Source organism: Canis lupus, chromosome 15 (assembly GCF_003254725.2).
Source record: "Canis lupus dingo isolate Sandy chromosome 15, ASM325472v2, whole genome shotgun sequence".
Taxonomy (NCBI): domain Eukaryota; kingdom Metazoa; phylum Chordata; class Mammalia; order Carnivora; family Canidae; genus Canis; species Canis lupus.
In genome coordinates, this window is record NC_064257.1 from 16,079,787 (window position 1) to 16,091,457 (window position 11,671).

Below are 11,671 nucleotides of genomic sequence, written 5' to 3' on the forward strand. Positions count from 1 at the left end.
GTACATACCCAGTACCCTTTGTCTTCCTTCCCCACTAAATGGAGCCCTTGGATACCCAGGGGCAGCGGTGTGTACCCAGTTAAAACACCGTAGTTGTTGTTGCAGTTTTAAGTTCCTCATACAGCTAGATATGGTTACGTCCCTGAGTTCTGGCCAGTGAGATAAAAGGGAAAAGGTGGTGTGAGACCTCTGGGAATGATATTCAAAGGAAATGACTTGCCCGGGAGGAAGTACATTATTCTTGGTGTTTCCTCCTTCCCCTTTCCTAAAATGTGGATGTGATCCTTGGAGCTCCCGTAGCCATTTTGGACCCGAGGTAACCTGGACGTTGGAAGCGACATGCTGAGAGGGGCAGAAAGGAGAAGTCTGAGCCCCTGATGACTTTGTGAAGCTGTGGGACTTTCAGGCAACTCAGATCGCAAGCCAGAGACATAAAAATTTTTTCTTCGTTCAGTTGTGTTTTCTTCCCTGTTTTCATGTAGGTTCCCATCAAAACTTGACTCTTTTAGCCTTTTTAGTGGCCTGTGTCTTGAGATAGAGCAGGAAACAATTTGGTCAAATGTTTCAAGAGAGCATAAGAGTTACCAACTTCCTGGCTTGAAATAACAGCGCCCTCATTGCCCTTTGCCCTCCCGCCTCCCTTCAGCCAAGTTTATGTTATAGGGCCCATTTGTTATGTCATTCTCTTTCCTGTCTTTACAGTCTGTATCAGTTAATATGCTTCTGGCTACAAGAAAAAAGAAAACCCAGTGTGAGATATCTTAAATAATGGGATTTATTGCCTCACAAAAGTTTGGAGATAAGGTGATCCTAGGGTTAGTTAATTCACCACCTCAGCAATGTCATAAAGGACTTAGGCTTTTCCCATTTTTCTGTCCTTTTATCTTCAGCATGTTCCTTATAGGCTGACTACCCTAATGGTCGGACAGTGGCTTCTGCAGTCCCAGACATGATGTGTAGACATGAGAACATGAGGCAGAATGTAAAAGACTGTCTCCTCCTTGTGTTTCTCTTCATAAGAGTGAAGAAGTTTTCCTTGAAGGGCTTTCAGCAAACGTAGCCTCCCATCTCCGTTGCCAGAATGCAATGAGCAGCCAGGGGGACAGGATGATGGTGGGAGGCTCAGACCCAGAGGCCTCATCCGTCACGCGAGGGAGGAGGGGCCCTGGCAGGTGGGCAGCAAGGGAATGACTGCTGGGTGAGCGACCAGAAGTAGGGGAGAAAGTGGAGGGAGGCGGCGGCTGGGGTACCTGGGGAGAGTAGAGGTGGTAACGTTGCAAGGTTCCAGCGAGATGAAAGCAAAGTGTATTATTGTCAGTAACTAGGGAGATTTGGATTTAATATTTCAAAGGAAGAGCAGTGGAGGATGTTAAAAAGGTAGAAGGTGTAACTGTGGGAATGAGTGGAAATAGGATAGAGTAGAAACAGCCGTCAGTGCTGAGGTCAAAGAACCAGGAGCTGGCAGCGAGTTTCTCAAAGGACAGGTTGTAGAGGCGGTGACAGCAGGTCTCTTGGGAAGCAGGTGGCCAGGGTCTGGATTGCTAGGCTTCAGATAGGCTGCTGGCACATCGGTCTGGGGCCAGGCCACAGGGGCCTGGGTGGTACTGGCAAGTGGCCCAACCTATCTGTCTCCCAGGGTTCGCATTTTTGGAAAAAAATCCACCCTGGTTGGTCAGGCCATTCTGGAAAGGGGTAGGGCCCTGTCACCTTCCTGCTGGAGCCACTCAGGGACCCTCAGAAGATCGTCTCATGGGAGACCCCCAGGGACCGGGTAAGGTGGAAGCTTGGCTGGGCAGGTGGCTACCAGGTGTGGCAGATGTGCTCAGCTGTTCTCAGTGGCTGCGTCTTGTCCCCAGCCCAGCCAAGTCCCCTCACTCAGCCTTAGTTGTCTGGCTACCTCTGGCACTTCCAGCCGTAGCATCCCAGAGTCAGGAGGAGGGCAAGGCTTCGCGGCCCCTCTACCTGGATGGGGCCTTGGCTGAGGAGGAGTGGGGGAGGCGGGCACCCATTGTAATGGCCAGAGCAGCCGCCCTGTTACTACGGCGTATTTCACTTTTAATTCTGACATATAATGTAATGATCTTTTTTAAGGCCCGATGATATTATCTGCCTGACTAGATTATTGAGTCTTCATCATCTCCAGATAAATTTATGGCCAGGACGAGGCTCAGGATTTATCATCAGTCAATAGAGCTCGATACTCTAACAAGGCGTGTAATAAGATATACATATTTAATGATCCAAGGGGAGGAGCGCTAATGGGAGCCCAGAGTGAGTGGTCCACGGGGCCGGGGCTCTGGCCCAGGGCTGCCATAGCTGTAGGGGCATGCATGTGCTCTTTGCCCTGTGGTCTCCACCTCTGGCCTTTCTCACGACCACCCCAGTGTCATCCTTGTGAAGATCCAGAGGGAGAGGTGGACAGGGAAAGGAAGAGGAGGCAGGAGAAAAAGTGCTGGAGCTGGGGCCTAGGCCTCTTCGGTCCAAGGGGTGTAGTGACACCCCACCAGGGAAGTCCTCTCCCTGCTTCTGGGCCTGGGGTTGGGAGTAGCGGGCAGCGGTGTCCTGAGACCTGTACACCCAGGCCCCTGAGCATTAGGGCAGGCCCACAAGGGGAGGGAGTGCCGGGGCTGCGTGCCCAGGCCGCGCTGATGGTGACGGATGGTTTTTCATTACAGCCTCTCAGGTCCTGCCCGCGCCCTGTGTGGAAATTCTATTTATTCCCTAATTTGTAAAAATTCCCTCTTTATCTGATCCCAATCAGGGCGGGGTAATTGGCTCTCTGGGGCAGCGGCTGGGGTCCTTGATGAAGAGCTATGTGGATGTACCCAGCCTGGCCCCCACCCAGCCCGCCACCAGGGCCCACAATTAATAATGATTTGCAAATGGCAGACAAGCAATAACACAGAAAGATGTGGCGTCCGCGCTGCCTCTTCATTTCCTCCCCTCACAGATATAAATGGCCACAGAACAAAAACCCAGCACTATAAATTCTGGAATTAGTTATTCACTGGGATAAATGGGACCTGGAGCCTCCAGCCCCTCTCCCACCACCCTTCTTGCCTGCTTTCCTGATCCAGGTCTGTCCCCAGGTGTGTTCCTGGGCCTGACCCTTGGCTGCTCTGTATCTCTGGCTCCGGGCTCAGTTCCCCAGGTCCCTCCTAGACCCTTCCTCACCCACCATAACTAGCCCTTCCTGTGTGGCCCAGAGGTGGGAGTGGATCGCTGGCTTCTGTCCCTGCTCTGCGCTACGGTTTGAATGGAGGTCACAGGTCCTACCCAGCCTGGGAGTCTGGATCAGGGTTGGTCTTGGGTGTCTGCTTTGGCATGTGAGACCGATCTGGTCATTCGCCTGGCCAAGTCTGAGTTGGGCTTCTGGTGGCCAAGTGTGATGTAAGTGACATAAGGGCTTTGACGCCTGCTTACTGGCCAGGCTGTTGTGGGATGTTGGCACAGGCGTTTCCGGGCACAGTGCCCTCTCGGCCAGGCACATCCTCTCCCCGCCCCCCAAGTGGCTGTGAGCTGGCGGGTAATGGGCGTGTAATGGCCTCATTTCCATGCCCGGCCTCCAGGAGCGGCGGTAAGTGTTTGATTGCCTTAATTTCCAAACACATCATTATCCCAGCTTTACCAGCGCTTAATAAACACTTTATGAGGATTTTTTTAAAAACATCTTCGGTCCGCATACTTCTCTGAAGTGATAAACTCTAATTAAGTCTAATATTTAAAAATATGGTAATGGTGAGTTGTTTGAATAAGTGGACTGCATTTCTGTAATTTCATTATTACGTAAAACACGCTAATTATTTGGAGCGCGCTTATTACGGAGAGAGAAATCGCCTGCTAATCAAGATGAAATTGCCTTTTCCCCTTATTGTGGAACCACCGTCATCCTTCACCATCAGCCCTGTGGCACCTCCAGGCACCTCGGTGGGGCGGAGGGGGCGGAGGGGAGGGGCTGGAAGAAGGGGTCACTTTGGAGTAGAGGCTGTCAGGGCCCTGTCTCGGGGGGGAGCAGAAGGAGCTGTGGGAGCCGTGTCTGGGGAGAGGGGTCTATATCTGGGAGTGGTGTCAGGTGGGCCAGGGTAGCCCTGTCTGGGCACCCAAGGGGACTGCGTGAGTCATGTCTGGGACGAGGCACAGGGGCTTGTGGGATACCAAGGTGTTACTGCTGGAATAACATTATTATTGGATGTTATTGGAATAGCAACCACAATAATAATCACTAACCCAGCCACTGTTTTAAGCACTTCACAAATAAAAACTCATTTCATCTTTTCAACAACCCTTTGAGGGAAGTAGTTGCTATAATTATCATTATTGTTCCCATTTTAGAAAAGAAGAAACCGAGACACAGAGAGGTGAAATAAAAGCGCGGTAACTTGCTCAAGTTCACAGTTACGAAGTGATGGAGTTTGGATTCGAACCCAGAATCTCAGGATATCCAAGGCCCCCTGCTGGTTCAGTCCTAAATTCACTGCTTTGGCGCCTGTCTTCCTTCTGAGCTGCCATTTGCGGCTGTACCTTTGAATTGTATCCAGCTGTAGTTTGAGGTGCTGGCCCCCAGCAAAGAGTTATCTGGTTAGCAAATAAAAATGTAGGACTCCAATTAAACCAATTAAATCTGAACTTCAGCCACACAACAGATAACTTTTTAGTATAAGTATGTCCCTTCTGGGGCTGGGGACTTATTCCTCTGGCAGGCCCAGCATTGACCCACTGGCCCCTTGCTGTCAGGCATGATGCTGCCACGATGTCCAGACAGACAGATAGATGTAATAACAGAATGAGGTTCTAGAATGTCAGCACGCTGGGGTTCCTGCACCCTAGCCCATCCTTGCTGGCCCCTCCTCCGTGGGCTCTGGCCCTGTTCCTCACCAGCTCCTGGAGATCACTGAGAGAGGGTGCTTCCCAGGTTGGGCTTCTTGGAGAGGAGGCCTCAGGTGTGTCTGAATCTTCTTTTAGGCCACACCCCCTTGCAGGCCCAGAAAGTCAGCAGCTTATCACCCTGCTGTCCCTGAGGTCTCCAGTCCAGTTCGCCTCTTTGATCATTTCATGTTCATTCTCTTTTCCTCGTTCCAACAGACTCACGTAAGGGAATTCTATGTATAATAGAGGCATCGTTTCAGAGGGGTGGGGAACATGCGGACAGTTCAATCAATGCTGATAGGACAATGGCTCTCCATTAGGGGAAAGAAAGTAAAGTTAGATCTTCTATTTCTCACCATATACAAAAATAAATTCCAGGTAGATTAAAAAGTTAAATAGAAAAAGCATTAGAGGAAAATATATGATAGTTTTCTAATAGCGGTGGGATATGGGAGGCCTTTTTCAGTGAGATACAAAGCCTAGAAGCTGCAAAGGAAATGCCTGATCCGTTTAAATGTCCCATAGGAATCTTAAGATTTAACACTGAGGTCGTCACCACCTCAGACCTACGCCACCTCCGATTTGCTTTACCTCCGCGAGTGGGGACTAAGATCCCAGCCTCGGCCCCACACTCTCATCTGCCCCCGTTAAGGTTGCTCGTTCTCTTCCCTTAAAATCTCTGGCCTCTGTCCACCTCTCCATGCCGCCGACATCCCCACCTGCATCTCCACCACCACTGGCCTGGACCGTGGTACAGTCTGCTAATGGGTGCCTGTGCCTTCAGGGTTAACCCCTCCAAGGCTTGATGATAATTCTGAAACACAGATGTGGTCCTGTCTTCCTCCTCCTCGGCTCTGTTAGTGTTTCCCCGTCGGTCCCCGAATAATCAACTCTGAAGCTCCTTAGCTTAGCATGCAGTCTGCTGGGTGTCTTTTTTTTTTTTTTTTTTTTTAATTTATGATAGTCACAGAGAGAGAGAGAGGCAGAGACACAGGCAGAGGGAGAAGCAGGCTCCATGCACCGGGAGCCCGATGTGGGATTCGATCCCGGGTCTCCAGGATCGCGCCCTGGGCCAAAGGCAGGCGCCAAACCGCTGCGCCACCCAGGGATCCCTGCTGGGTGTCTTTTGGCCAGTCGCTGCTGACCTGGCCAGCTTCCTCTCACCACTCCCCTGCCTCTTCCTCACCCCCCACCCACCTGCTAGACTTGCAGGTTTGGGCCCCCCCCCCTCCCCCCAGCAGTGTGCCTATGCTGTTCACTATGCCAGGACCACCGGCCCACCTGAAGCCCAGTTTGCTGGCCAGCCCCCTCCCACACACCCTCAGACATCTGCCTGGCTTTGTCCTCTGGGGAACCCTTTCCTAATTCTCGGGGCCTTTTCTGCGCCCCTTCTTCCCGTAGCACTGCTCACACCCCACCACTTACAGGTCTGCCTCTGAGCTCCTTGAGGGCAGGGAGCAACGGAGTCTGTGCGGCCAGGCCTGTGTCCCAGCACAGCCCTTGTGCACCCAGCACACAGAGGTGTCAGTGCGTGTATGCTGAATGAGCAAGTGCACAAATAAATGCTTCTCCAGGAGCTCCCTTGGGCCCCTTTCCTCCTGAGGGTGAAAAAGAGCAGGGCCTGGCACCCTCGCCCAGGCCCTGCTCACCTGCCCTCTACTGTTCAATTCCCAGACAAGTGCAGCTAACTGGAGCCGGTCAGCCTCAGGCCGCTGCCCTGTCGGCCCTGTCGCAGCCCTCACTGGCTGCCCTACGTGGTCTGAGCCACCCTTCCACTGGCAGCTTTGCCAAGCAGGTATTTGGCCCCTTGGGCCCAGCCAACAAGCTCATCCTTTGTCAGGTGCTAGCCTCACTCACCTCTCTGAGGAGTTTAAACGGCTGCACATCTCCCATTATGGCCTTGGCAATATAAAAATATTTCCGACATTAAGAATACTAATGCCCGGGATCCCTGGGTGGCGCAGCGGTTTGGCTCCTGCTTTTGGCCCAGGGCGCGATCCTGGAGACCCGGGATCGAGTCCCACGTCGGGCTCCCGGTGCATGGAGCCTGCTTTTCCCTCTGCCTGTGTCTCTGCTTCTCTGTCTCTCTCTCTGATGACACTCATGAATAAATAAAATCTTAAAAAAAAAAAAAAAAAGAATACTAATGCCCCAAACACAAGAGGGTCATTTTGTCACAAGCTGATAACGCTGCAGGAACATAAAACCAGGTTAGTCTTCTAGAACTTGGAGGTAAGGAAGATCTACTTTGGGGGCCTCCTCCCCTGTGGGCATAAGGCTGTGTGCCTCCCACCCCTTACCTAATTCTACACCATAACGGCTTCAGGTTGACCTCATTAGCTCAGTGAGAGGTGCGGGGGGGCGGGGAAGGTAATGGGGGTTACTGCTGAGCCATGTGGCCCCAGTGCTTCACACAGAGGACTCTCCCAGAGGCCATGTTGTCACCAGCCTCATCCTGCTGCTGCTCGCTCGCTCTCTGAACTTCTGGCCTGTTAAAAGGCCCAGATTTTTCTCTTCGCTTCTGCCCCATTTCCTCATTTTCTAGCTGCACCATTAACTTTTTAAACTGATCAGTAGGTTGCACTGACTCATGAGGTTTCAAGGGCTGGATAAAGAGCCTAGGCTAGAAGCCCGTAACTGCCATACTACTGACTTGGTGAACTGAAACAAGTGTGTTCCCCAGTCTGGGTCGGTCTCTTTCTCTCTCTCTCTCTCTCTCTCTCTCCCTTTCCCTCTCTCCCTCTCCCCATCGCTCTCCCTCTCCCCTCCCCCCCACCTCTCTGTCTTGTAGTGGACCAGTTACAACAAGTTAGACTCCAGAAACCTCAGTAAATGGGATCAGTAGTCAGTGTGAGTTCGTGGAATGAATGATGGTTTCATCAAGTGTGCTGGCCTGTCATCTGTGCCTTAGGTTATACAGTATATACCTTCTACCGTTGGGTCATCCAAGAAACTAGCATCCTTGCCTCCCCTCCAAGAAAAGGAAGTATTCTAAGCCTAAAGCACGGACAAAGACGGGGGTGGGGGTCACCTGCACAGTGCTCACAGTTAACACGGGTGGTGTCCCTTGCCACCCCTAGTGGAGGAACCTGAAGAAAAAGGAACTTAAGCATTTGCCACAAGTACACAGCCAGTGGGCAAAGTTAAGACTAGAAACAGATCTATCCTTGTCATTTTCAGAAAACAGTGGTTCCTGGAGATTGGAACACAGGGATCGGGGGTAGAAAATGGCAGAGATGAGACCAGAGACAGCAGGCACCCCTTTGTACAGGCCTTTGGCTCTAAGTCCTTTTAAAAAGAGGATAGCCTTGAACTTGGGGGCAGCAGGAGCCATTGAAAGGATTGAGACAAGGATGTGATCAGATTTGTAAGATCACTTGGGCTACGAGAGAATGGATTAGAGGGAGAAGAAAGAGGGTAGGTTGTGTAAGAGCAAGAGTGATGGGGTCTTCGCTGGGGTGAGGGGGCTGCCCAAAGGAAGGGAAGTAGATGATGAATAAGATGAAATCCACAGTTGATACTTGACATTTGGGAAGGGAGAGGGCGAAGTGTCAAGCCCAGTTTCTCAGGCTTCTTTGGGAGCACTTGAGGTGCTGTTCACCGAGATGGGGGAACACTGGGTAGTGAAGACGTGGGGAAGGAAATTGGCGCATTGCTGCATGTTTTGAGTTTGTCTGGAAATCTAGAGAGAGCTGTTCCGGAGTCAGGGGAGGCGCAGGCAGGGGACGGCGATGTTCAGGGCGATGTTGGGGGCTTGCCGAAGCGCCGGTGCCAAGCGCCCAGGGGTCAAGGACAGCCGGGCCAGGCACAGGTGGGAGGTCAGCGCTCGCCCACTGGATGGCTGGAGGCCTGGGGGAGGGGCCGGGCACACTCGCTTGGGCCGGGGGAGGTAGATTGAGCGATTTGTCCGGCAATGAGGGAGGAGCCAGATGAAGTCAATAGAAAACTAATTTTCTTTTCTGCTGGAAGAAATGAGGTGTGTGGCCGCTGGGTAATTGCAGATAACGAGGGGACTTATTCTTAATATGCACAGCGGCCGTGGTCCCCAGAGTACAGGAGACAGGAAGGATTGGAGGTGCCCTGGCAAGGCCAGACTTCTCTGGGAAGAAAATCACCCTGTCGTAGCCCTGTAGACGGTGCCATCACCACCCGCGGACCTTCCTAAACCCACCTGCTCCCGGACCCTTCCCGCCCCATGGCCAACCCGCCCTCCTGCACTGCCCTCCTGCCCCCTTCCCCTTCCCGTCAGCTGCCTCCTCCCTTCCCCCGCCCTCCACCCTCTACCCCTACAGCACAGGCACACGCACTAAGGGAGACAAATGACGGGGCCTCAGCTGAGCGGGGCGCGTGTCCGGCCCATAAACCACGGGGATGGGTCACGTCTGGAGTTGCCATGGTCGCCACCACCCTCCCATCCGTCTTCCCACTGTCCTGCCGCAGACCAGCCCTCGTGGCTTCCTGAGTCCCTGGAGGAAGGTGTCCCCACGTCTGGGTCCTGCGTCCACTTCTCTGAGCCCACATCCCCCTCGGGTACATTCACGTTGAGGCCTGCGAGCCAGGACCCTGCGTGACAGGGCTCGCAGTCGTGTCTGGCTAAGGACGCAGGACCTGGGCTGACCGGGACTCCCGCCACCACAGCCCTTTCCTAGCCCCGTTGGGCCCTGTTTCCTAGTCTGAGCTTCTGGCGGGGTCAGGCTGGAGGGCTCAGTGGAGGGGGTTAGGCCTTGACAGATGCGGAGGCCTCCTGACCCCACCTTGACCTTGCCACTGCCCGCACCTGATTAGGACATGGAAGTATAATGCTTCTGCAGTCGCAGCATCGATCCCAGGAGGGCTGGCAGCCGGGGGGCCTGGTTGCGGCCCAGGAGCAACTGCGGGGGGCGGGAGGCGGGAGGCGGTGGGAGGAGAGCCGGCCGTGCTCTGGGCAGCGGAACAGAAGACCCCTGGGCGCTTGGCCCATTTCTGCCCTTGGCCGCCTGTAGGGGGACAAGTGTTGGGCAGCTGCACCTCCTGCTGGTGGCATCGGAACAGGTCCTAGCCCGTGTCTGTGATACTGAAAGCCCAGGGTACTGTACTGCCCCTGCAGCTGCCGGGGTTCCAGGAGTTGGCGCGTGGACTTTCTCACAGGGACCAGTGCTGGAAAGACCGCGGGGACGGGGACAGGGACAGGGTCGGCAAGAACAGACATAAGGTAGAGCTGGAGACAGGACTGACGCCTGACTAGCACCAGCTTTGAACGCAGCGGGGTGGAGAGGCAGGGCGCAGCCGGGGTGCACAGGCCCGCCTAGGAGCACTGCGGGCCAGGGTATGGGGACCGCGAACCCTCGCCGCTCTGGGGTACGCAGGAGCAGGTGCCCAGGACCCAGCCCGGAAGTGCCAAGGCTTGTGCCTCATTACCAGCGATTATGGCCCGGGCCCCATCTCTCACACGCACGCAAGTGCCGGCAAAGTCACCCTGGCCGTGGGCGTGATGAATGGCCGCACAGTAATGAAATGGAGACATCAAGGCGGGTGGCGGGAAGACGGAGTGTGGCGGACGGGCCGTCCCCACGCGGCGGCAACAAGAAGGATCGCCCAGCGGCCGGGGGCCGTCAAGGGAGAAATTACACATTTACTCTGCCTTTTTCTTACTGCGACGGTGCCCATACATCACCGCTGGGGCCGGGGCGGGACATGCCGGCCAATTTCCAGCATGAATTATGGGACTGAGCAGCACGGAGACACTTCCTGCCGGCCTAGCAGGAAGCCTAACCTGAGGCTGGAGACGCTGCCACCAAGGGACAGGACCCCTGGCTAAGAGCCTGTGGCTCCAGAATCTGAGCCTGCTCCCCTCCCCCACCCACGTTAAGAGCACCCATGGGCACAGAGGGGCAGGATCTGGGACCCATCTAAATGTCTTCTTTCTCTTCTTAGATGACTGCAAGAACATTGCCAACATCATGAAGACACTTGCATATCAAGGCTTCATCTTCAAGCAGACATCAAAGCCATTCTGATTGGCCGAGGACGGGATGGGGCAGGACAGGGTAGCTGCTTGGCCCAGCCCAGAACCCTCCTTTCCCTCACCAGAGGGGAAAAGGGAGAGTGGCACAGCTCTACATCCAGAGTGTCCCCCAGCCTGCCCTGTGGGCTTATGCCCTGGGTAAGGGCTTGGCCACTCGGCCCCTCTGGAGCAGACACTTTGTGCCCCCCTGCCCCAACCCCTCAACCTCAGCCCAGTATTAGCCCCTCCCATTGTGGGCCTGGGCTAGGGGAACCCAGGCACTCACCGCCTCTTCCCTGGTACACAGGCTTCTGCTGGGGCCACCAAGCCCCCCTGTGCCCCCTCCCATCTGTAGTGCATGGTGTGTGGTGCCCCCAGGGCTCCAGGACAGATCAGGCCCCACCTTGTGTCTACCCCCATCCCCGCTGTGAACGTGCCACTGAATAAATTCGGGGAAACAAGGCTCTGGGTATGTGTGGACTGGGGGGCTGCTCTGTGCTGAAGGCCACCGGTGTGGCCGGCAGCCACTGGAGTACCTGGGAGACCCTCCCCAAGTGAGCACAGCACCATGGGGACTGTCTGAGCATAAGGCAACATTCAAAGTTGCTGGTATCTGAGGCCACTACTGTGTGTGAACCATCTTGAGTGCAGAACCAAGTACAGGTGTTCGGGCAAAGCTGGCAGTGGCAAGAGGGCTGCTAAGGGCCTCTGCACAGGCAAGTTCCAATGCCACCCCTGTGCAGTGGGTGTGGCGACCAGCTCCTGCCCACCCTCCCAGCCAGGGGCATCACAAGAGGTGGGAAGGAAGAGGAAGCAGCCCAG

At 54.5% G+C, this 11,671-nt stretch overlaps 1 protein-coding gene across 17 annotated transcripts in view; it reads left to right on the top strand.

Moving 5' to 3' along the window:
* The window catches only part of ERI3 (ERI1 exoribonuclease family member 3), a 128,138-nt gene extending 116,827 nt beyond the window's left edge, over positions 1–11,311 (top strand). For 14 of the 17 annotated variants that reach the window (XM_035698965.2, XM_049094297.1, XM_049094299.1 and 11 more), the window contains one exon: positions 10,780–11,311. In XM_035698965.2, the coding sequence (XP_035554858.1) occupies positions 10,780–10,862 (83 nt within the window). In that variant the 3' untranslated portion in view covers positions 10,863–11,311. Of the gene's footprint in view, positions 1–4,332; positions 4,632–10,779 lie in introns of those variants that run through there. The other 3 variants (XR_007402367.1, XM_035698957.2, XR_007402366.1) reach the window with 2 other exon arrangements.
* The last annotated feature ends 360 nt before the right edge of the window (positions 11,312–11,671 follow it).